This window comes from Notolepis coatsorum (genome assembly GCF_963971535.1).
Source record: "Notolepis coatsorum genome assembly, chromosome: 18".
Classification (NCBI taxonomy): domain Eukaryota; kingdom Metazoa; phylum Chordata; class Actinopteri; order Aulopiformes; family Paralepididae; genus Notolepis; species Notolepis coatsorum.
Window position 1 is genome coordinate 30,908,202 of NC_140182.1, and position 26,541 is coordinate 30,934,742.

General features: G+C 46.1%; 1 protein-coding gene across 1 annotated transcript; it reads left to right on the forward strand.

Annotated features, from left to right (window-relative positions):
- Nucleotides 1-2,092: 2,092 nt before the first annotated feature.
- LOC311244858 (olfactomedin-4) lies at nt 2,093-25,328 on the forward strand. Its single transcript, XM_084334544.1, has 8 exons — nt 2,093-2,148; nt 2,723-2,884; nt 3,378-3,500; nt 9,383-9,601; nt 10,129-10,276; nt 13,684-13,911; nt 14,193-14,355; nt 23,974-25,328. Exons 1-8 carry the CDS (start codon nt 2,095-2,097, stop codon nt 24,413-24,415), a joined length of 1,539 nt encoding a protein of 512 aa, XP_084190670.1. The 5' UTR covers nt 2,093-2,094; the 3' UTR covers nt 24,416-25,328.
- Nucleotides 25,329-26,541: the final 1,213 nt, after the last annotated feature.

Below are 26,541 nucleotides of genomic sequence, written 5' to 3' on the forward strand. Positions count from 1 at the left end.
CGAGCAGGCTCAAACTTTTGGATATGTTGTCATGGTGATTTGGGAAATCCACGTACATGAAATCGGAAAGTCAGGCTAACACAGTTATCCAGCTAAAGTTATCCGGCTAACTCGGTTATCCCGGTACATGGAACGGGGCCCAGCCATGTAATCTCTTAGTTACATCACTGTTGTGCTGTAAACATTTGTAGGTTAAAGGTCAGTAAGATAATGTGATTGTTTGGAATAACTGCCAATTGGGGGACCCTGCTGTTTTATCATAAATCGATCAATACAGACCGTATTAATTAATGTTGTGTTTCTTTTTCAAATCTAGCCAAGAGTAAAGTCCCTAACCCTATCAAAACAGCAGTCAAAATGTATATTTTCAGCACTACGTTTGTTTACCGATGTTTTAAAAATGTTCCGAAAATAAGAATTTATCGGAATAATGCGAATTCTATCTCTCTTTTATCGTTAAACCATGAGGAAATGACTACATCCAGATTTTACTTGGCCATAATAATGTAATTTATAGTTCATAATTACATTTTGAATGTATAATTCAAATGGATTATAATTATTACTGTATCTACAAATCCTTCTCTTTAATCATCTTCCCTTTATTCATTTGCTTCGATTTTTTGTACACTTGATCTCAAGAAGATGCTGAATGAGCTCAGTGAATGTAATCAGAAGAACCTTAATGTTAGCATGGTGTTATTCAACGGCAAAGATGCAAAACAAAATCATAATTTATATTCTCCTCTGTTTCATCACAATTTACTCAAGCCTAGTAACAGACACAATATTTCTGACACTGGAAATACATTCCCCAAGGTCCATAGATGTTCCTTGATACCAAGAACATGCACATTGACCTTGTAGAAGTGTAGCAATCTTCCATTTACTTGGGCATGTACTTTTAGGCAACATTTCTGAAAATAGGGCTACAGCTTAACAGGAACTTGTCATGCGATATTGACAGATGCTATGGTCTGATGCTGATGATATGATACTATGGTTATGGTGCTGCAAAATTAAAACTGCTGTTGTTTTTGTGATAAGAACGGCTGAGAGCGGCTTTATTTATTATTTTATTGCTGTTTTCTGATGATAACGGATTAATTTATTTCATTATCTCGATATAACAACGTTCGTTTTCTCGTGATAACGGATTCATTTACAGAAGACTTTTGTTAGGGCGGCTAAGTGGCGCAGTGGGCAAGGCGCTCGCCACTAACGCAGGAGATGCTGGGTTCGAGCCCAGCTCTCGGCGTTGCTACCGGCTTGGCTGGTCGTTCATACTAACACAATTGGCAGTGTTAGGGGTGGGAAAGCCGGTGGGTGGGGATTGGACGCTGTGGACAGCGACTCCTACAGGTCGGTTGGTGCGCCTGTACAGCAGAATCAGGAAGTAACGGGGGCAGCGTGAGCCTCCCACGCGTTACTCCTCGCCACCGAGAGATTGCGCTGTTTAGGTGAAAAGATGCGACAGCTGCCTCCTCGTGTACCGGAGGGGACATGTGATGCAAGTCTTCGTCCTCACTGCAGCCGACCAGTGGGAGGCATAGTCTATAGCGACGTTCGAGACAGGGGAGGGGAGAATTGAAGGGAGAATTGCGAGGCGAAATTGCGATGGGAGAAAAATAAGGAGAAAAAGTGGAGAAAACTGACTTATATCAAGATAACAAAATAATAAGTCGTTATCACAAGAAAACGGACTTTGTTATATAGAGATAACAAAATAATTATGTCATCACGAGAAAACGGCAATAAAATAATATTAAGGATGTTGAGTTTGACACCTGTGCCCTAAATGAAAACACCAGCAGTGTGTAAGAGATTTTGCACCACTGCTGATTGTGTAGCTTCCTCCTGGTGGTTAGGCAACATAGGAACATACCGGGGTGAAGTAACCGCTTGTTATTCTGATCTACAATTAGTTCATCCTATTATAGAACATTACGCAAAGCGGTATGGGAGTACACACACGAGTGCATACATGCGCACACACACATACACAAAAAACACATACCTAAATACCAGCAGTATTTGTATATCCTCGCTGCGCTCAGAGGAGTAGTGTCACTTGCCTCTGGTTTCTCTTCCATCATGAAGCTCTGTGTAACTCTACAGCTGTTTGCTGTTCTCACCATCGCCCACCAGGTAAGAAACAACAACTGCTATTTAGTGCATCGTTATGTATTTATTATTAGTATTTATGTATTTATTAAGGCTTATTATTTATCTATTTATTTATAATGTATTTACTTTTTAATTGTTGGAGATACAAATATTTTGTTTCTCATTTTGCCAAATGGACATTGCCTTGTGATTAGGGATGTCCGATATTATCGGCCGATATCGGCATTAAAATGTGATATCGAAAAATATCGGTATTGGTTTAAAAAAAATATATATATTTACATTTCTATAACCCTTATTTACCCAGGCAAACAAGTAAGAACACATTCTGATTTTATTTATTGTCAAAAGTATGCATAATGTTGTGTTAATTCTGCATATATCGGTATCGGTTGATATCGGTATCGGAAATTAAGAGTTGGACAATATCAGTATATCGGTATCGGTAAAAAAGCCAATATCGAGCATCCCTACTTGTGATATAAAATAATGATTTGTGATGAGGGTCAACAGCTGCGACAACTTTGTTGTCATTGTTTATGAGATTAGTATATTGAACACCAGCTCAAATGTATATTATATATATACTTCGAAGGGAACGGCTCCCGCCTACCTCCGGTCGACGGTCTCTAGCTCCACACCCTCAGGACCCCTGCTCTCTACATCCTCTGGCCGCCTCAGACCCACTCTGGCTCCGGGAGGGAGGAGAAGCCGCTCGGGTTTCATTCCTCAATGGTGGAAGGAACTTCCCACCACAGTTAGGACAGCCCAAACCCCACCAATCTTTCGCCGTCGACTAAAAGCACACTTCTTCAATCAATATCTGAAATTAATATATATAAATAAAATAAATAAAAAACACTAACCTTACTGTCTTATACTATCATGCACTCTTCCTACTACTACTACTAATAAATATGTCTTTACTACTGTGCACTCAACACTGCAGCACCCACGTTTCAGCACTGTTTGATGAACATTGTTACTCAGCTGTAAGAGTTGTACCCTTTGGATATAAGCGTCAGCTTGATTGATTGATTGATTGATTGATTGATTGATTGATTGAAAATGTTATTAACAGATTGCAGAATGGGTACAATACAGTACAGCTCAATATAACAACAGCTGCTAAGAGGATGAAGACCAGAAAAAATACTTTCATCTTGTTTACGTAGGGTCCTCCATTTTCAAGCTAAATGACAAATGTATCCAATATTGCATCAATGATAATGTTTATGTACTTTGAACAGGCTATGTCCTCTGGTGACTGTGTGTGTGAGCTGGAGAATGTGCAGCAGCCGTTCCCTCACGACAAGCTGAGGAAGGTGGAGGAGAGCGCCTCAAAATGCATCCAGGACGTCACCCCAGACATGGTAACTGGTTAACTTCACCCCAGACATGGTAACTGGTTGTTACATCACCCCAGACATGGTAACTGGTTAACTTCACCCCAGACATGGTAACTGGTTGTTACATCACCCCAGACATGGTAACTGGTTACATCACCCCAGACATGGTAACTGGTTACTTGACCCCAGACATGGTAACTGGTTACTTCACCCCAGACATGGACATGGTAACTGGTTACTTCACCCCAGACATGGTAACTGGTTAATGTCATGATTCTCTAGTAACATATTGATGTGTCCCAGATCGACATATGAATTCAAACACAGAGTGGTGTTTCTCTTTATGGCCCAAATATCAGCAATATGTGTAGGTAAAGCTCATGTTTTGGTAGTACTGCACATGGTAATTAGTAAAGGCCCAAAGTAACAGTGATCCACAGCTAAACAAATGGGTAGCCAGTAGCCACTCCAAAAAACTAAATACTGACTGAACTGTCCTGGGGCACAGAAAGAACATAATGCAAATTCTTAAAAGATATACATATTCACCATTAATTAGTTAACTAGTGTATTATTAGTTTGTACAAATGACCAGTATTATGGGTGTGATGATATAATGATGAAATAATGATGACGATGATAATAATGATGATGATGATGACTGTAATGATGAAAATATTTGTGATAATGATGAAATAATGACGACGATGATAATGATGATTGTGCTGTCCTCCCGATGATGTTCCCAATCAAAGGTAGACGGCCAGCCAAACTCCCCAATAAGCAACACGAGTCAAACTTAACTTCCTTGTTTAATGCAGTTCTTGTTGCTAGGATAGGATGGAGTAAAACTGAAACAGAATGAAGTGCATAGTGTTACTACTAGTGCACGTAAAAAGTATAGATATACAGTAAGTGTACTAAATGATTATATGTAGACATGTTGTACTAAACATTCCAAGTATTATGCACATCTACTGTATCTGCCATTAGCATGTATCATAGGTAATAGAATACGAACATAACAGCGACCCATCTACGACAATATACTTCAAAACTGAAAGATAACATTACAAACAATAAAGGATTACTTACAGACAATGCTTACGATGGGGCAAATCAAAGGATTACTATAGATAAGAACAGCATGTTGTTCCTAATGAAAACTCTCTTCCTGGTGAAGCTGCAGGTCCCACTTCCTGTTTATCTGTGAGATACCACTTCCTGTTTTACCATGAGGTCCCACTTCCTGTATATACCAAGTTCGACCAACAGGTGGTGCCAAAGCAAATCAAACCCATATACACTGCCTGGGAGGCAGAACACTCCCCACATTAAACGTGTACGCTATAGTACACATTAACTCAACACATAACTTTAGTCCTCTTTAGGCAAAATAAGCACGATTTCTGAAACGGGTCTCAGGAATGTCTTTGGACTTCCTTGAGCTGTGGTCTTTACTTCGACCTTACGCACCTTTCCGTCCTGGCTTGGGAAGGTGGAAGTTACCAGTGCCATAGGCCACTCGTTCCTTGCAGCTTGGCTGTCTTTCAACGGCACAATGTCGCCGTAAGTTGCGGTGATCTTCGACCCACTTGCGACGACTCTGCAGTGTCCGGAGGTACTCATGTCTCCAGCGGGTCAAGAATGTGCTGGCAAGGGCTTGCACCTGTCTCCATTGGCTTCGGTGGAGGTCCTTGTCTGAGAAATCTCCAGGTTTCCTGTCGAAGGTTCGACACAGTGAAGTAGGGCGATTGAGTGCCTGCTTGCGGTTGTTTGGGAGTCGTCTTCGTGGCATCTTGAAGGGTAGTGGGGGAACCCAGCTGTTCCTCTCATCCCTGTACGTCTCTGATAATATAATAATAACCATAATATTTAAAATGACGGTATCCTCTATGGATAAGGCAAGCCTGTTGTCGTTAGCAGTTGTTTGGCACACACTGCGACCCAGGTTGTCCCCTGTAACTCTCTCCGAGCTGGATTTGTGTGCACTGATCAGGCCGTTCTGTTGCTCCCCGCAGTGCCGCGTTCTCTCTTTCAGGTCTGTGAAGTTGGAAGGGTGTCCTGAAGCAGGGGAGGGGGAGTGTCCTGAGACAGCAGGGGCGTGTCCGGAGGAGGCAGGGGAGTGTCCGGAGACGACAGGGGCATGTCCGGAGACAGCAGGAGAGTGTCCGGAGACAGCAAGGGAGTGTCCGGAGACGGCAGGGGCGTGTCCGGAGACAGCAGGGGAGTGTCCGGGGACAGCAAGGGGGTGTCCGGAGACAGCAGGGGCGTGTCCGGAGACAGCAGGGGAGTGTCCGGGGATGGCAGGGGCGTGTCCAGAGACAGCAGGGGAGTGTCCGGATACAGCAGGGGCGTGTCCGGAGACAGCAGGGGAGTGTCCGGGGACAGTAGGGGCGTGTCCGGAGACAGCAGGGGAGTGTCCGGAGACAGCGGGGGCGTGTCCGGAGACAGCTGGGGCGTGTCCGGAGACAGCAGGGGCGTGTCCGGAGACCGCAGGGGCGTGTCCTGAGATGACGGGGGCGTGTCCTGAGACAGCAGGGAAGTGTCCTGAGACAGCGGGGACGTGTCCTGAGACGGCGGGGACGTGTCCTGATATGGCAGGGGTTCGTCCTGAGTTATCCGCTGTAACTCTCTCCGAGTTGGATCTGTGTGTGTTGATGAGGCCATTCTGTTGATCCCCGCCATGCCACGTTCTCTCTTTCAGGTCCATGAAGTTGTTGCAGGGTGTCAAGTAGGAAGGGCATCCATTCTCTAGCACGTGGGTCCTGAAGGTGCTCACGCTAGGCTTGTGTGTGTTCCCAAGGCACACTTCCCCAACCACGACCCATCCCAAATCCAATCTCTGAGCAAAGGGGGCGTCGTGAGGGCCGTTGACCTGCTGTCTCACCTTATGTACTCGTATGATGTCTCTTCCTAGCAAAAGGAGGATTTGAGCGTTTGGGTCGAGCTCCGGGAGGTGACCTGCGACGGACTTCAGATGGGAATGGAAGCGAGCTGCCTTTGGAGTCGGTATTTCTGACCTGTTGGTAAGGATTTGCTTGCACTCGATCAGTGGTGGTAACGTGAGGGTAGTTCCTCCATCCACCGGCTCGATTTGGAAGCCTTCCGCCTTTCTTCCAGACGTGTTGACGACCCCAGCACATGTTCTTAATGAGTAGGGGGAGGAGTAGCTCTTGACATTAAATAGCTCGAAGAATTCTGGCCTTGCTAATGAGCGGTTACTCTGCTCATCGAGTACGGCGTACATCTTGACCGCCCTGTGACGCTGCCCCTGGGGAAAGACTTGAACCAGACATATTTTAGAGCAGGACGTTGCTGGCTGCCTTTCGCTGCAAACCTCAGTGCAGTGTGAGGTGACGATAAGATCTTCTTCCTCCTCCTCGTTATCCTCTGGTGCCGGCGTTGGAACTGCTTGCGATGTTGGGCCAGGATGCATAGCTGCGATATGCCGGTCACTCTCACACTCATCGCATTTCACGGAAAGTTTACAGTCCCTGGCTAAATGGGAGTATGATGCGCAACACCTGTAACACATCCCATTTTCGCGGAGGAAGGCCCTTCTCTCGTCGAGTGGTTTTGCTCTAAAACCATAGCACCTACTTAATGGGTGTGGTGCGCGATGGATAGGGCAGTTCTTTCCTGGATTCTCGATTTGCCTTGGAAATATGTTTGTGTCCTGTTCGGTGTCTGGGGAGACGTCTGTCTTGTGGACTGACACTGGGGTTCTCCCTGTCTGATAGGCTGGCCTATCTCTCACAAGAGGACTGTTGCTGGGGAGAGCAAAGCTTGGGTCGTTCCTGATGCGTGCTTCATAGCAAATAAATCTAGTGAAGTAGGAGAATGGGGGAAAGAGGCCGTCGTTTTCGTCTTTGAACCTGGAGCCTTGGGATATCCATTTCTCCTGTAGGGCGTATGGGAGTTTCTCTACTATAGGGTTGATGCCGCGAGCGGTGTCCAGGAAGGCCAACCCGGGTAGGTATCCATCCTCCTTTGCAGACTGGAACTCCATAAGGAGGTCTCCAAGCTCCATGAGTTTGATATAGTCTTTACTGGAGATCCTAGGAAACGCATCCAGTTTCTTGAAAAGAGTATTTTCAATTACCTCGGGTGAGGCGTAACGCCTGCTTAGTCTATCCCATGCCTTCCACAGTGCTGCTTCGGGATCGTTGACGTGTATCTGACGCATTCTCCTGACGTGGTGGGATGATTCCTTGCCTAGCCACTTGGTCAAGAGGTCCAATTCTTCACTGGCTGATAGGTTGAGACCTCTGATGGCGTTGAGGAATGACGACTGCCATGCCCGAAAACTCTCTGGTTGGTCGTCGAACTGGTTGAGTCCCGTTGTCACTAGCTCCCGACGTGCTAAGTATTTAACAAAGTCTGTTATCTCAGGGGTTTCGGCGGGGTTAGCTGGTGGGGTGTGGTAATGAGGAGTATAGGGTCGAGCTGAAGGGTTCATATTTTGGATACGTGGCTTAAATTCGTCCCGATAGGTCTCGTCGGCATGACGACGTGTTTTGGAGGGGGTCGTGTAGAACGGTGTGACGTGCTCTCCGGGCAGCATGACAGGCTCCTGGGTAGGGGAGTTAGGTCGCGAATCCTCGTATGCGGTTCCCCATTGGATTAGACTGCCATCGAGTCGAATAGACAAGGGGGCGGGGACATCGCGACGCGAAGTTTTATGTAACTCTTTCTGTTGGTTTACATAGGCACTTGTCCGGTCGGCAATGTCGCTCCCTGAGAGCGTCCTCCTGCCTCTGCTGGGCGGTGTTCTACCCTGCTGTTCGGCTGCCTCCAATACCTCTGCCTGTGCTATGGCGACGGCTGCCTCTCTTTGGAGAGCCAAAGCTCCCAATTCGGCGTCCAGTCTAGCCTTCTCCAGAGCCAGTCTAGTGTTCTCCAGAGCCGCCTGGGCATCTCTCTCGGCTAGCTCCTGTTTTAGTTTAGTCTCTTTCTCTGCAAATGATGCACGTACGCGCGCTGCCTCTGCCCTTACACGGGCCCTTGTTGCTGTGCTGGCTGAAGCTGTAGATGAGCGGTCGCTGCTTGTGCTGGCTTGAGAGGTTGTGTCGTTCTCTTTGGCGGGTTCCATAATGCTATTCTGATCTGTCGAAGGGATCGACGTTGCACCAGCTGGTCGCTTGTCTTTTTACTGTGCTGTCCTCCCGATGATGTTCCCAATCAAAGGTAGACGGCCAGCCAAACTCCCCAATAAGCAACACGAGTCAAACTTAACTTCCTTGTTTAATGCAGTTCTTGTTGCTAGGATAGGATGGAGTAAAACTGAAACAGAATGAAGTGCATAGTGTTACTACTAGTGCACGTAAAAAGTATAGATATACAGTAAGTGTACTAAATGATTATATGTAGACATGTTGTACTAAACATTCCAAGTATTATGCACATCTACTGTATCTGCCATTAGCATGTATCATAGGTAATAGAATACGAACATAACAGCGACCCATCTACGACAATATACTTCAAAACTGAAAGATAACATTACAAACAATAAAGGATTACTTACAGACAATGCTTACGATGGGGCAAATCAAAGGATTACTATAGATAAGAACAGCATGTTGTTCCTAATGAAAACTCTCTTCCTGGTGAAGCTGCAGGTCCCACTTCCTGTTTATCTGTGAGATACCACTTCCTGTTTTACCATGAGGTCCCACTTCCTGTATATACCAAGTTCGACCAACAGGTGGTGCCAAAGCAAATCAAACCCATATACACTGCCTGGGAGGCAGAACAATGATGATGATTTCTCTCTCTCTCTCTCTCTCTCTCTCTCTCTCTCTCTCTCTCTCTCTCTCTCTCTCTCTCTCTCTCTCTCTCTCTCTCTCTCTCTCTCTCTCTCTCTCTCTCTCTCTCTCTCTCTCTCTCTGTGTCCCATGCAGGCCAGGGAGTTAAAAAGTCTATTGCTGGGGCTGGAGAGTCGCTTGCGCCACCTAGAGGTGGACGTGTCGCAGCTGGAGAGGGAGGATGGCGGGGACCTGATTGGGGCCATCAGCCTGCAGGTCATCGAGAATGAAATGACTGAGATCCTGCAGCTCATCTACAAGCTCAACACCACCACCAGGGGGCACTATAGCATCAGCACCAGCACTGCTCAAAAGGTGTCATAAGACTATTTGCAATATTAAAGGTTTTCACAATACAAAACCCCTACCCAACACACACACACACGCACGCACGCACGCACGCACGCACGCACGCACACACACACACACACACATTATGTATCATTCAGGGGCGGCGTGGCTCAGTGGTAGAGCAGGTCGTCCAATGATCGAAGGGTTGGTGGTTCGAATCCCGCTCAAGCCCATGTCCATCCCACTGCCGTTGTGTCCTTGGGCAAGACACTTAACCTACTTGCCTCGTATGAATGTGTATGCATGTGAATGAATGTTGGTGGTGGTCGGAGGGGCCGTAGGCGATGATTATTCGCCACGCTTCTGTGAGTCTGCCTCAGGGCAGCTCTGGCTGCAATTGCAGCTTACCACCACCGGTATGACTGTGTATGAACGAATAATGGACTCTGTAAGCGCTCTGGGGTCACTGGGGTGTCATGAAGAGCGCTATATAAATCCAATCCATTATTATTATTATTATTATTATCAACATGCATTCCAATACCACTCAGGTCCAGTTTCTGAGACGGGAGATGCAGGTTCTGGAGGTCTTTGACACCATGAATGTCATCAAGAGAGAGCAGGCCAACCAGCGCCTGAGGAAAGAGCTGGATCAGTGCAAGAACAAACCCCCCGCTCCCCTGCCCACCCCTGCACACGGTACGTCCTGAACACAGGTGACAGGAAGCTGGTTCCTTCAGGTCCTCAGTAACCATCAGGGGTAAAGTACTTGAGTAATTGTACTTTGTTACAATACGTAAGTACTGTTTTTGGGGATTTGTACTTTACACAAGTATTATTAGGTTTGTATACTTGTACTTTTACTCAATTACATTTCATAGACAAAATACATACTTTTTTACTCCTTACATTTAACACTAGCACAGCCATGGAGAAAATGACACTAATTCCCGCCGGGAACGGGTCAGAAGACCTGACAGCCTTTAGAATGGAGATGGGAGAGAGAGAAGGGAGGGAGGGTCAATGAGGGAGGGAGGGAGGGAGAAGGAGAAAGGGAGGGAGGGAGGGAGGGAGGGAGAGAGAGAGAGAGAGGGAGAGAGGGAGGGAGAGAGGAAGGGAGGGAGGGAGAGGAAATGAGAAGGAGGGAGAGGGAGGTATAGAGAGAGGGAAAGAGAGGGAGAAAGAGATAGGGGCAGAGAGGGAGGGAGAGAGAGGGAGGGAGGGAGAGAAAGGGAGGGGGGAGAGAAAGGGAGAGAGAGAAAGGGAGGGAGAGAGTGAAAGGGAGGGAGAGAGTGAAAGGGATGGAGGGTCAAGGAGGGAGGGAGGTGGCCGCTCAGCAGAAATAGCTGACATAACGTTCTAATTCCATTTTCCTGAAGTAATTTTGAAATTTCAGAAACCGTGCCAGATAAGCTCGACAGAGTGACGAGGATACATTTATTGAAAATGCCTAGGGGTTATGTGACCCCTTGTCGGCTGTGCTAGTGTTAAAATGTAACAAAGTACAAAGTACAAATCTCGCAGGTCCAACCATTTTAAATAGTATATTTGTTTCTCTGGCCGAACTAACGTTAACGTTAATAATCCTGTGGCCGCACTTTATTTAAAAACAGCCAATCAAATCCCCATCAATAGAAAATGAACCCGCCCATACCCATGCTGATTGGCCCCTGTGCAAGACTAGAACCCTTTGATTAAACACCGTCCTGCTATCAGAAGAATAGACAGTCAGAATTGTTTTTGTTCAATATACTAATCTCATAAACACAATGATGAACAAAGTTGTCGCAGCTGTTGACCCTCATCACAAATCATTACGCTATTGGGCGCACATGTCACATGACCAGAAACGTCAGTGGCCAATCAGAATCGCAAATCGCCCAACTGCGTTGTAGAAAGCATACACGCGTTCCAACCACTTCTCAAAGGAACAAGCCGTGTTGTCTTCTGGGTAGAAAACACGGCAGCACTGCAGTGTTGTCTTCTGGGTAGAAAACAGAATGTGCCTCTGATGGCAGCAGTGTTGTCTTCTGGGTAGAAAACAGAATGTGCCTCTGATGGCAGCAGTGTTGTCTTCTGGGTAGAAAACAGAATGTGCCTCTGACGGCAGCAGTGTTGTCTTCTGGGTAGAAAACAGAATGTGCCTCTGTTGGCACGGCAACAGTGTTGTCTTCTGGGTAGAAAACAGAATGTGCCTCTGACGGCAACAGTGTTGTCTTCGGGTAGAAAACAGAATGTGCCTCTGTTGGCACGGCAACAGTGTTGTCTTCTGGGTAGAAAACAGAATGTGCCTCTGACGGCAGCAGTGTTGTCTTCTGGGTAGAAAACAGAATGTGCCTCATTATCTGAAACAAAAATAATAATAAATAAAATAAAAAATCTAACCCTAACTAACCTTACTGTCATGCACTTGTCCTAATAAACTAACCTACACTGTAGGATGAACATTGTTACTCAGCTGCTAGAGTTGTACCCTTCCTGATGACTTGTCGTACAGAACTTGTCATTCGCTTTGGATAAAAGCGTCAGCTAAATGACTAAATGTAAATGTTGGCACGGCAGCAGTGTTGTCTTCTGGGTAGAAAACAGAATGTGCCTCTGATGGCAGCAGTGTTGTCTTCTGGGTAGAAAACAGAATGTGCCTCTGATGGCAGCAGTGTTGTCTTCTGGGTAGAAAACAGAATGTGCCTCTGATGGCAGCAGTGTTGTCTTCTGGGTAGAAAACGCAGCCGTGGGGACACTGTACTGTGTAGATAGGGAGTGCTCACTCTATTAGACTAGATTAAAATGTATTATCATTATACAGCACAACCAAAAGAGTGCAAATGTAACAGTAAAGTGCAATAGTAGTATACAATGTACAGGTGATTCAACTGGATATAACATAATAAATTAGTACTACTGAGTAATAGTGCTAATCAGATGTATGTACAGTACAGATTTGTAGTATTATTGTGTACAGTGATACAGGTATAAGACACAATGGTAGTCATACTGGCCAGCAGCAGCTAGTAAGAGTAGGTAAGGGATATGTACAGATATACTGTAGGTATAGTATCTACAGATATGTACTTCTGTATATATATATATATATATATATATATATATATATATATATATATATATATATATATATATATATATATATATATATACAGTATATATATTATGATTACAGTGTAAGGCAGTAGACTGTGAAAGCAATAGGCAGGTATAAATTGAGTATAGGCAAGAGTTTAAAGTTCACACAGTATGGGTAACAGAGCCTAGGGTATAGGCAATGGAGTTCAGCGTTTGTATGGAGGGGGCGGGCTGTCATCGTGGTACAGAGTTCAGTGAGATGACAGCTGAGGAAAAGAAGCTGTTCCTGAGTCCGCTTGACTTGGAGCGGAGGTTCCTGTAGCGCCTCCCGGAGGGGAGGAGGGCACACACTCTGTGATTGGGATGAGACTGAGAGGTGTCCTTGACAATGCTGCGTGCCTTCCTCAGACACTGTTTGTGATGGATCGCAGGGAGCGATGTTCTGGTCTGTCCACTGTTGTAGGAGAGCATAGAGATTTGAGGTTGTATTTTTAGGAAAAATGGTCAGGCCTCATCTCGCACTCCAAGATAATGAAACAGTGCTAAGGATTTACTCTGCAAACTTTCATTTCACCCCGTAACTGAAGAAGACACATCAGCGCTGTCTGGTCCTTTTTGAGAGTTTTGGACATTGGAATTTCGTACAATAAGTACCCAAGCCTTGAGCACAGTTTGGACCGATCAAAATCAAAGTGAAAGTAACATGTTGCCTTTTGATGGGGTAACTGTAATATTATTACCGAATTTGAGGTACAGTAGTAATTCCTTACACTACTTGTTACTGGGAAAAGTAATATTATACTTATACAGCCCACCACTGTTGAGGGGTGGAGGTCAAGGGAACAACAGGAACAAAGATTTGATTTGAGCGTGTAGCTCTCGTGTAAAATATATGATTTATTCAAGCAGTTAATTTACACAAGTCTCGATTTGATAGTTGTCTTTAGCTTGTATTTGTAAATTGCAGTTTGACAGTGTCTTCTCTCCTCTGCTCTTCTCCATTTCCATCCTGGTTGTGTTTGTAGCCTTCTGTCCTCACGGTCGATTCCTGAATGTGTCTGACTCCAAGGTCTTCACAGCAGGGGAATACCCTCGCAAACACACTTTTGGAGCCTGGGGTCGTGACCCTAAACCTGCCCCAGGGAAGGAGAGCTGGTATTGGATGGTGCAAATTAACAACAAGGGTAGATGGACCAATTACGTACGCCGTTACTCCAGTCTCAGCTCCCTTGTCGTCGGGGAGAGCGTCCCAGGTATCTATCTATCTATCTATCTATCTATCTATCTATCTATCTATCTATCTATCTATCTATCTATCTATCTATCTATCTATCTATCTATCTATCTATCTATCTATCTATCTATCTATCTATCTATCTATCTATCTATCTATCTATCTATCTATCTGTCCGTCCGTCCGTCCGTCCGTCCGTCCGTCCGTCCGCCGTCTGTCCGTCTCATCATGTCTCATGATTCTCATCATACAGTAATAGCTGGTGATGGTTGTTCCTCATGTCGGTCTTGTTCTCCTCAGGTAACACGGTGATCGCCGCCACCTCGAAGATCTACATCCAGGGGCCCAACGTGGTGCTCTACGGAGAGGCACTCTACTACGGCTGTTACAACCGGGACGCCATCTGCCGCTTCAACCTCGAGACCAAGGAGGCCACCAGCATGGAGCTTCCCACAGGCACTAGGTGGGACACTTTTCTGTGTCAACTTAAAGGGAAGATGTGGCATTGTGGTGGTCTTACTATACCGCTGAGGGTGTTAAATTAACTTTCTATATATATTTTTTTTATATATAACTATCTGGAAAACATGCTACCAGAATGGAGAGTATTACTTATATTATATATTATTATTATTATTATTTTTTCTGTCACATCTGTATTTATGTTTAATTATAAAAAAAAATATTTATGTGTATTACTATATGTATGTTTGTTGTCGCTCTCCTTGGGTGGGATGGGGTGGGGTTAGGGGATAGGAATGGGGAATGAAATGGAAGATGTAGCCTATAATTTTAATGTATACATTTGCATAAATTCTTCTAATAAAAAAAGATAAACCATAACTTAAAGGGAAGATTATGGATCTTTAGAGGTCTGTTGTGTGGATCACTAAACAAGCCCCATCTTCTAAAAGATCCAGAGACGTCCTTGTTCTCAACAGATGAAGGAAAAAGGGCAGTCGGTTATGGCGGCTTTATTTCTCGTCAAGCAGAACATCCTCTATTCTGCTCTGTTACATGCTTCAATGCAGTGTTGTAGTACTCAAGTCCTCGACTGATTTTCAGGACTCGGGACTCAACTTGGACTTGAGCACTGATGACTTGGACTTGGACTCGAGCATTGACTGCATTCAGACTCGGAAGATGCAGACGAGGACTCAGACTTGTTAATTGATAAATACAGTTATTTCTTTAGAATTTTTTTGTAAAAGGCTAAGATATTGATGGCTATATTAATGGCAAAGTAATTAAACTCCCTTTGAAATGGTGACCGCTGTGTAATTTATGTTACATTTATAACATAATTTATGTATGTAGACCTTTTTCTATTTCTATGTCACCTCTTTGACTGCCAGAGTGGACTCAACCTTGATGACTTGGACTCGGACTGGGACTAGGGTAATGGGGACTCGACTCGGACTCGACTCAGGCTCTTCTTTTGTGACTCAGACTTGGACTCGGACTTGAACACTGGGGACTCGAGACTCAACTCGGACTCGAAACTACAACACTGCTTCAACGCACCTGCAACTCTTACTCACTGATTTATGGGCGACAGTGGCTCGTCTGGTAATCCGGAGGTTCCCGGTTCGATTCCCGCTCCTCCCGGGCAGCGTGTCGAAATGTCCTTGAGCAAGACACCTAACCTCTAACTCCTCCCGATGAGCAGGTTGGCACCTTGCATGGCTGCCTCCGCCGTCGGTGTGTGAATGTGTGAGTGAATGGGTGAATGTGAGGAGCATTGTAAAGTGCTTTGGATAAAAGTGCTATAGAAATGCACCATTTACCATTATTTACCCCAAATGGCTGTGAACCCATCAGCAGTCCCCAATTTAGGCAGTGGGCAATAAAACACCCCACATGCGTAAGGCCTGTTATATTTCATTTATGGCTTTGCGCTCTGCCTACTGGAACTATCCCTTTAATCATATACTATCATGAAAACGTTCACCCACGTGTACGCACCCACCTGCCTGACCACGCCCACATCCGCTCATATATAAGTGGGGTCATGGCCATACTACCAGCTCCTTCCCTACTTTCACCAGCATGAAGTCTGTGTATAGCACCGCTTCCAGTTTAGTGCTTAAAGTAGTTAGTTAGTTATAGGAGCTGTGTTGGCGTTGTCTTTTGTTTTTCCCTCTCTCACTAATTTACGGGAGAAAGAAAGTATAATGTCGTCACCACCGGAGAGTCTAGAGGATTATTCTGACCTCCACCGGCGTTTCACATTTGGGGAGTGCGCGTCGCTGGGCAGTTCCCCCGCCAGCATTGCGCTCCGGCCAGACCAGGCTGCAGAAACAAATGAGTGGGGGGGCATAAAATGTTCTCGGGGGGGCACAATGGTTTTTCAACACAGGTTCCCTTTTATACGTTTGAGCTGGGACAGCGGCGCTGTGGCTTGCTTGGCGCTGCCCACGGTGCTGAACTAAACAGCAGAGAGGCAATTGAAAAATCTAATTTCTCTCTATCTTAAGAACATTCACTTATACAAAAACAGACTGAACGGATATATATAACAGACCTGCTGGGGCAGCGGACTGAGAGCAGGGGACACAAACAGGCTGGATAAGATGGTCAGGAAGGCCAGTAGCGTGGTTGGGGTGGAGCTGGACTCTAGCGAGGGTGGCGGAGAGGAGGAACCTTGCTAAGCTCCAGGCCATCAGGGAAAACCCCTCCCACCCACTATACACAGACTTGGCTGACAGGAGGAGCATGTTCATTGCCAGGCTCACACTACCTAAATGCAGCACTGAACGGCACAGGAAGTCCTTCATTCCGACAGCCATCAGACTATACAATGCATCACTGTGCCTCACTGCATCACTGAGCACAGAGTGACAGTTACCATCTTCCTGGACTCTTACTTTTTAAACATCACTGTGCAATATTACACCTACTGTAGACTTCAGTATATTTTTACTGTATTTATTTACTGTATCTTTTATTCAATTTTTATTCTATTTCATTTTGTTCTATTCTTAGGCCATTTGTTTTGTTATTCTTATTCGTGACTTGTTCTGTCTAAATGTTTAATGTTGAGTGATTTGCAGTGTCAAATTTCCCTCAGGATAATACATTTCTATTCTATTCTATATCTTTGAAAAGTCTCCATTTATTCAACACTTCTGAATTCACTGACAAACTGAACTGAACTGACAAAAATAAGGTGCATAAAAAAAAAAAAAAAAAAAATACTCATTAGTAGAGCGGCAAGCAGCATTTGGGGACAGAGTGAAATCTTCTTAAAACACTGTCCCTCCACTCATTCCTGAACTTTTTTGTTAAGTCCTTCTCAAATGCCAACTGAATTAAATTGGCCTTGCGTTGATGAAGCATACTAAGGCAATGCTCTGTAAAGACGTTCAACTTCTTGAGGGTAGAAAACGAATTCTCACAGAGTGCCGTGCTAGCTTCAGTAGTGTTGTTGTTGACATCAGTGCCCACTAGGGCTGTCCCCGACTAAGGATTTGGATAGTCGACTTTGATTGGCAAAAAAATATATATATATTTTTTTTTACCAGGGCGGGCACAGCTGACTCAGTGGGCGGGCCCGGCCCCCAAATGCCCGCCCATGCCGCCGGGTCTGGCTACGGCTGTGCAGCTGGATACTGCGACGCGGGCCTCAGGTGTGTCAGTTGTGCGGGGTCGGCTGCGCAGGCTTGCGGCCCCGCAGAACAGCCGCATCCAAGCGGGGATTGCCTCTCTATCGCGGGATGGAGGGGACGGGGGGTTCTTGTTTGACGCCCCACGAAAACAGAGGCTTTGTTTTCCTGGGAGCCCCGTGTCTGGGTTCGAGTCCCGAGTCTCTGAGGAGGGATGCCCTCTGCTAGCCGCACCTGATGCTGGCTCCCGCCTATCCTATGGAGACAGAGAGTGCAGCCTCCTGGCGCGAGGGGTGCGGGTTTGCGTTTTTTTTTGCCCAAACTCAAGGCGGCAGCAGCCCGCATAAGATGGGGCTTGCTGCCAACGCCACTGTATCTCTGGTAACGCCGTCCTGTGAGAGAGACGGTTGTTGTCTGCCCCTTTTTTCTTTGGACTAAAGAAGAGGCAGTCGGCTGTCTGAAGTGATCAGGCCTGCATCGTTATTCCTCACGTTACACAGCTTCAGTAGTAGCCGTTAGCTAACAGTGAGAGCTAACCGTTAGCTTGCTGCTGCGTTAGCCGGTGGCTGTCGGTAGGCCGGTAAGAGCTAGCTGTTAGCCGGTAGCTGGCCATTGGTCAGAGCCGACGGTGGGCCTGTAAAGGCTAGCTGTTAGCTTGGTGCTAACCGTCAGCCTGGAGTTAGCCGTTAGCTTGTGCTAACTGTTGGCGTTAGCCGTGGGGAGGTAGCGGGCCGGCCGCAGGATGTGGGCGAAGCGCCGGAGCGAGGCTCCAGCCGTCGCCACTTCTGGCCCCGCCAGCAAGAGGCCTCGTCAACGTGGTGGACCAGCCATTTGTTGCGGCCATTCATCCTGCGTCCGGGGGTCAGGTAGGACATGTGGGATCATCCCTATGTTCCCCGTGTCCTATGTTCCCCGGGTCCTATGTTCCCCGCTTGATTGATTAATTGATTGACATTTTTATAAATGTTTATTTTATTAATTATTAATGTCCGCCTTGTTTCGAACTGGTTAAGCTTAGGCCCTCTTTCGAAGTTTTTTTTTTTTTATTTGTTATTATCTTTTCCCCCCTCCTTTTTCCGATTTTTTCTCCCATCCCACTGTTAGTCGTTATGCCAATTCCCAACCCCCTTCCTGGTTGTTGCGCACCCCCCCCTACTGTTGGTCCGGGAGGCCGGAGACTGTCACATGCTTTCCTCCGACACATCAGCCGGCAGCCAGCCTGGCAGCGCAGATTCTCACCGGGAGAGTGTAACGTGTGGAAGGTCACACTACCTTTCTCCAGATCCTACCCTCACTGTGCAGGCGCCCCGACCAAACTGTAGGGGTCGCTGTCCACAACGCCCAGGACCCACCCACGGCTTCCCTCACCATAACTCAGCCAAACGAGTTAGTATAGCGATCAGCCCAAGCCAAGGCAATGCTGACTCTCCGGGAGTCGAGACCGCAGCCTCTTGCATTGGTGACGAGCACAATCTCAGCTACGCCATTTTGAAGTTGGTTAAGGTTAGAGTTTGGAATCAGGGCTGGTGGTCTAAAATTTTCAATCAATCAATCAAGCGGGGAACATAGGACCCGGGGAACATAGACATGCTCCCGGACACGTTACACTATGCCCCACTCTCCCCCTCCCCCCAAATGTTTTTGGTTAATAACAATTTGTTTAACAAAACGTGTGATTACTTCACTGTATTTTGGGGGTTACGACGTGTGCTATGTGAACCCACAGCTACAAATGCTGGGGGCGCCTTCTTGCTTGGAGTTTGTGCAGTTTTCTCTGAAAATGTGCATTGGTTGCTATTGTGTATAACTGGGCAAGGCCTGTAGTTCTAACACTTAGCCAAGGCTTATGTCCTTCTCTCTACTTAAGACAGCGTTCTTAAGTAAACTTGGGTTTATTGTATGATGAGAGTTGTGTGTGTTTTCATGTAATACGTTTAGGTAAACGTAGCATTGAGTCCACAACTGGTATGGGTGTTAGCTCACAGAGTTGTACATATGTGGCATATGAACCGAGGACCTTTTGGTCCCTCTCTCTTTAGTCTGATATTTTTTCTTTGCTTAACACTTTCCGTGCCAGCAGGGGGTGCCAGAAATAGGCGCTTGAGTGCCAACGCTGTAGTCAATGGAGGGCGATCATATTTGCGAACGCATAAACTATATCTTAAATTATGGCTATGTGTCTAATACGCCCGTCGCTTATCAATGACTTGTTTGCAGTCAACATTGTCGAAACGGATTGTTTTTTTAATCGGTTCATTTCGCTAGATTATCGATATGTGTACTTATGCACGCTATAGAAGCGGGCTGAAAATCGATATTTCTCGTGGCTGGCACTCAAAGTGTTAAGGGTAATGATAAAAATAGCGGGTGGCAAGTTTTCCACACATAAGCCAGAGCCGTGAAATAAAACCTGTTTTTTACACAAACGAGGTTGTGGCTGGCGTGCATGATGTACAGTAGAAGCCCTTAGAAGTCCAGCTTTTACTGCTACTCTACCACTACTCCACCACTCCACTTTGTGACTCCTATTGTTCTGGATTTCACACCTCCACTGCCTGCCACAGGCTGGAAAGATTTTCATCTTACATTTGTATTCGTCCCAAATGTCCCAGCCCCATCCAATTTCTTAGCTTTTTTCACTGTTTATTTATCATGCATTGCAACACTAATATATGGTACAGTAGCCCAAGTCAGACTGCCCATATAAAAATTATCTTGGGGGTCTGAAGGCAGTAGCCCCCGACCCCCTCCCTGGGGCAGCACTTAAGTTAAGTACCCTTGCTTTGTTTACGGCAGAAAATTAACACCTAGTGCTAGTTCTAAACTGACATCGAAGTGACATTGGAGTGGCAGAAGGGATCCGATTCTGAAAAGATTCTTCTGTAAGCATGATGTACTCTAGGTAAGTATGTGCTTTCATGTAGCGTGCTATGCAAACTGGTGTCACGGCTCTGCTTTTTTATGGCGTCCTATCAGGGGTGAGGTGTTGAGGGGGTGGACAGAATAACCCCCCCCCCCCCCCCGGATATAGTTATATCCTTTACGTAACTGATTGGCCGGGAGGTTGTGCTTTTCTACCTATCAGTTTCCCTGACGAGGGTGTTTTTCTCTCTCTCGTCACGGGGAGGGGGGGGCGGGGATTTCCCTGTTTCCCACACCAAATTAGTAGGTGGGACACGGGATTCCCCCGGCCATTTGAAGATGTCACAGGCGCGTTTTCTTGTTGGCCAAGAGACATGTCCGTGAGTTACAGGGCCTGTGCTACAGGCCGCTGTCATTGTAAAGGAGGGGATGCAATGCAGTCAAGACTATTGGTTCTTCTGCTTTGCTCCCTACCAGTAGTGTATATTGGGCCGTTTTGAGTTTTCAGAGCCTGCTCAAGGAGTTTCAGAGCCTCCTCAGAGGGTGTCAGAGCCTCTTGGTGGCGCCCTCTGTGATGTTTTGGATCGACACGCGTACCTACCCCCCTCTTAGGACTGGAGGCGGCGGTGTGACAAGGGCACGGGACTTGTCCTGGTCGCGCCGGACCGGATCAGTTTAACCCATTGTCCGCCGGGGCGCAGACAAGTTCCTGGTACCCCGAAGGACCCTGAGCTTTTCCGGGGGGAAAATGCCAGGGCGGACCGGACGTCACAGAGGTTGATGTCATGAATGTGTGTGTCATATAGGTGCCACTACGAGTTGCCCTTAACAGTGGTGTGCATTGGTCCATACTGTACTTTTTTGCACAATGTTAGGTGGGTGGTCCTTCTCCATTCATTTCACCCCTCCCTCCCTGCTGAGCCGGGGATGGGAGGGGGCTGTTGGGGAGGCTGTTTCTGTCAACTCCTCTATGCATCCCTGTGTAGGTCCCGGTCCTCCAGGCCCAGGTCGGGCCTCCCCCTCAATGACCTGTGGCCTGGGTTAACCCTTTTTAAACCTGAAACGCTTGAACTGCATTGTATAGCCTGTGTATACGCGCAGTTGTGTTTCCGGGGTGTCTTAGTGGGTTAAGGGAGCAACCACTCTCTGTTAGTAAACATAGGTGGGTGGTTGTCTCTCCGGTGTGTTGGTAGCAGAGTCGACTCTCAGGTTGAGCCCGGGTCTGGCCCCGGCTGCCCGAGAGTATGCCCCTGCATCTTTCATGACGTCTGCCAATTGTGTCAAACTCTTTCTCTGAACCTCAACCCCGCGGGATTAATAAATTGGCAGGGTCAGGGTTCGTGGTGGAATCTGTTCGCTGGCGGGGTTGGCTAACTCTGACTCTGCGAGGTTCGTGGCCCCATGAGATTGTGACATGGTGCACGCCATACCGAACACCCTTTCCACCGGGATACTGTTCTTACAGTAGGCCCCTTAGGCGCCTGTCTAGTCCGCAGTGCTCCGGGCGCAGGTCAAGTTCTGCTCTTAAGACCTGTCGACCTGGATTGAGGGATCAACCTCCTTGGAGGGTTGTCTCCGCGGCGCGCCAGCTGGCCCCATGGCATTGTGGGGGGGAAGCCTCCTTGGGAGCGCTTCGAAGCGGCGTGCCAGGGGGAGAAGGGCCTTCACCTATTTTAGGCCCTGTCCGATATGCTGGCGATGTGGGGGGTGGTGTCACCAGTGACCGTCTGGTGGGGTCCTGATGCCGCGGCCTCGTTGACCTCACCAGGCCCCTTTTTCAGGGGGTCCTAGCCCCCGGGATGTGGCCTGGGGCTGGGGCTGGGACCTCCTCAACGCCCCGCTGCTATGGCCTTGCCACGGGGTTGGGGCTTTTTGACCCCGACCCCGCAATGTTGGGGGCTGTGACAGTTTTTTTTTGCTTCACGTCCGTTCCCTGGTGGCGTGCGGGATGTGCGTCCGAGTAGTCGCGGGCCCTTCTATACGAAGGTAAGTCCCACGGTCTGCTCACCCTGTGCGTTTGAGGTGCTAAACCCTCTTCGCACAGTCGGGTCTGGTCTCCCTCCTGTCCCTCACTAGGGGGGGCCGGGGGGCCCGGATCCTCCCCGGTATTCTGATGGTTGTAGGGGGCCTCAGCGGGTACATCTGTCGAGCTTTCCGCTCTGCTCCACTCTTGTGTTCCAGTAGGCAGAGCGCAAAGCCATAAATGAAATATAACGAAGGTTATCCTATAACCCTAGTTATATAAATTATGGCGAGCGCTCTGCTTCGACTCACTGAGGACCACACGGTCTTCCGTTTCCGGTGAAAGACTGGGGAAGGAGCTGGTAGTATGGCCATGACCCCGCTTATATATGAGCGGATGTGGGCGTGGTCAGGCAAGTGGGTGCGTACACGTGCGTGAACGTTTTCATGATAGTATATGATTAAAGGGATAGTTCCAGTAGGCAGAGCGCTCGCCATAATTCATATAACTAGGGTTATAGGATAACCTTCGTTCACCCTGCTCAACACTAAATACCTTCCACACTGCTGAAATGCCACGTTATGGTTATTTTATTGAAGAAGCACATAGAAGAACAGGGTTGGACTCGGTTAATTTTCAATTCTATCAATTTAATAGCTGTTCATTTGCTTATTGTTGAGCATTTGTTATTTGTAAGAGGTTGGACGTGACAACCTTTTCATCTCAAAAGGTTTTAAATAAAACCACTCTAGTGAATCAACTGAATTGAAATGGGATTGACCCTGAGCCTGCATGCAAACAAACATGTAGAATGTTTAAGGGAAAATCCACCCTGTGCCATCGTTTACATTGTGTTATTCCAGTGATTTTGGAGAGTTATGGCAATATCTATAAACATAGACAAAGCTGGGACTTAGAGCTTCAACACTTGAAGTCGTGATGTCATCAAGTAAAAATTTTGTTTACAGTTTTTGGGCTCATAAAATGCTATTATATCCAATAGAGTTGTAATTAACGTTTAGCTCTGAATCAGAAACTGTACACATTATCCCAGTGTAATCGCCATGGTTACTGTCATAGTGTCCTAGCCGTTCCATTATTCACTGTCTATAGAGCATCTCCAGGGTTTGTCTCTTGGTGACATCATCACTTGTTTTCTCAGCTTAAAGGGATAGTTATAGTTCTTGGAGCCCTAGCCCTATTTGCTATTTACCAATGATGATGTTGATTGGTAGAGTCCTTTCTCAGCGCAAACCACGCCACCCCTCATGCTAGTCCCAGCGAGTTAGCCGCAAAGTGAATTGGGGTTGAGCTCCTGTCTGTACAAGCTGACTGAGGCTCACTGAAAATGACTCCACACAAGTGCACTCAAAGTAGATGTCAGTTCAGTTAGCTTGTACAGAGTGGAGCTCCACCCCGCTGACTTTACATTGGTTTGTGGCTACCTATCCAGAGCTAGTATGGGGGAGGGGGGATGGGGGGACTCTACCAATCAACATCGTGAGTAAGAAATGGGACTAGAATTAGACAAATCTGAAGGACATTCCTTTAAGGAGAGACTTGTTCATATTCACAAATCGATACTGAGGTGTACAATATTACACAAATAACATTATGCAAATTATATTCTATTTTATCTCCTCCTACACAGCTTCAACTCCATGGCAAACTTCTGTACCCGTGACGATACCTGTTACCCCTACACCGATCTGGACCTGGCCACAGACGAGAGTGGCGTCTGGGTGATCTACACCACTTCCCAGAACTTTGGCAACCTGGTGTTATCTAAGGTGGAGCTGGACAAAGAGGAGCTAACATTCGGTCAAAACTGGACCACCTCGGTCTACAAGAAAAGGGTGACCAACACGTTTGTGGCCTGCGGAGTGCTCTACGCCACACGGTACATCAGCAAAGACACAGAGGAGATCTTCTATTCGTTAGACACCACCACGGGGGCGGAGAGGTTTAATGTGGGCATATACATCAATAAGTTGTCGCCTAATATCAACTCTCTGAACTACAACCCAGTGGACCAGATGCTGTACGTCTACAGTGATTCATACATGATGTCTTACAGTGTGGTGTTTGGTTAAACACTACAGTGATCCATACATGATGTCTTACAGTGTGGTGTTTGGTTAAAGACTACACAGTGATCCATACATGATGTCTTACAGTGTGGTGTTTGGTTAAAGTCTACAGTGATCCATACATGATGTCTTACAGTGTGGTGTTTGGTTAAAGTCTACAGTGATTCATACATGATGTCTTACAGTGTGGTGTTTGGTTAAAGACTACAGTGATCCATACATGATGTCTTACAGTGTGGTGTTTGGTTAAAGACTACAGTGATCCATACATGATGTCTTACAGTGTGGTGTTTGGTTAAAGACTACAGTGATCCATACATGATGTCTTACAGTGTGGTGTTTCGTTAAAGACTACAGTGATTTATACATGATGTCTTACAGTGTGGTGTTTGGTTAAAGACTACAGTGATCCATACATGATGTCTTACAGTGTGGTGTTTGGTTAAAGACTACAGTGATCCATACATGATGTCTTACAGTGTGGTGTTTGGTTAAAGACTACAGTGATCCATACATGATGTCTTACAGTGTGGTGTTTGGTTAAAGACTACAGTGATTCATACATGATGTCTTACAGTGTGGTGTTTGGTTAAAGACTACAGTGATTCATACATGATGTCTTACAGTGTGGTGTTTGGTTAAAGACTACAGTGATTCATACATGATGTCTTACAGTGTGGTGTTTGGTTCAACACCTACGACAGCCATGCATTGTACCAATCAGCTGGATTCAAACCACCAGTTCACACAAAGAGCTCATCTCCATTGAATGATTTAATTCCATAAAGGTATTAAGAAATAATACAGTGATTAAAAAATGTCTCACAACAGATTGTTGTGCACATGACAAAATAATCAAGGCAAGGTAAAAAAAAAAAAAAAAAAACACTTACTGTATTGAGTACTTTTACATGAACATTTATATTATTACGGATACTTGATAGCTCTATTTATGGGTTGCTGCATTTAAATGATACTGTCTATCCTATTTAGCTACAATTGAAAATAATTTCAATCAATATCAGAATAATAAAAAAGAAAGGAAAATCTTCTTACTGTCTTTTATCTTGTGTACTATTATGCTACTACGTCTATACTACTACCTACTATGTACAATGTACTATGCTAATGTTATGTGTCTATACTACTATGCACTCAGAGTGTATAGTGCTCATGTTCGACACCGCTAGATAAACAACACCACTTACCCTTAACCACCAGAGATGTACCCCTCCTGCTGACTTGTACACAATTTGTAAGTCGCTTTGGATAGAAACACAGCTAAATGACTAAATGCAAATGTAATGTCATTATGTCAACTACGAGAAACAGAAATATAATGAGGATATGTAAATATTCTATTGTATAGTATATACCTTTAAACAATGAGCGCATGCGGATATAGGTTATATCATGACCAGTGATGGGAATAACGGCGTTACTTTTTTCAGTAACGAGTAATCTAACGGATTTGGCTGTTACCGTTACTGCCAAAAAATGCGGCGCGTTACTATGATTGAAGCCGTTTTTTTTCCCATCAGACCAACTAGATCTCTGCGCCGAGAGGCAATACTTTTTTTGTTAATGGGCAGTGCCCGAGACAAGCGCATACATGCTGACGATTGGCTGAGGTTGAGTAAAATGTCATGGTAAGCCAATCAGACGTAGAGTTGGGCGGGTGTTCGAAACGTGTAGCACTTGTGTCACAAACAGTAACAGCTGTTCGCCACGGACCAGTTCTAGATTCGAATGAGGAGAGGAGTGATATACCCAGTAAAAGGAATAGTAGACCAGAGACAAGGTTATAACAGTGACCGGTATTTATTCTTAACAGCAGCACTAGCTAGACAATTGCAATACATACAATCAGTGGCGGACTGGCCATCGGGACGTTCGGGACGAATCCCGATGGGCCGGGACCAAAGTGGGCTGGTCCAAAAAAATAAAAATAAAAAAACTATCCCTTTTTTTTTTTTTTTTTTTTTAACTTTTTAACTTTTTTTTTTTTGGGCCAGTGTGTGGGCCAGTGTGTGGGCCACTAATGTGGGCCGATGTGTGGGCCAGTGTGTGGGCCAGTGTGTGGGCCAGTGTGTGAGTCGGTGTGTGGGCCACTAATGTGGGCCAGTGTG

Excerpts from the sequence above, each read along its gene's own strand:
- LOC311244858 (XM_084334544.1), top strand. The coding sequence starts at position 2,095 with ATGAAGCTCTGTGTAACTCTACAGCTGTTTGCTGTTCTCACCATCGCC. Across the intron at positions 10,277-13,683 it reads CCTGCCCACCCCTGCACACG|CCTTCTGTCCTCACGGTCGA; the intron begins GTACGTCCTGAA and ends TTGTGTTTGTAG. Across the intron at positions 14,356-23,973 it reads GAGCTTCCCACAGGCACTAG|CTTCAACTCCATGGCAAACT; the intron begins GTGGGACACTTT and ends CCTCCTACACAG.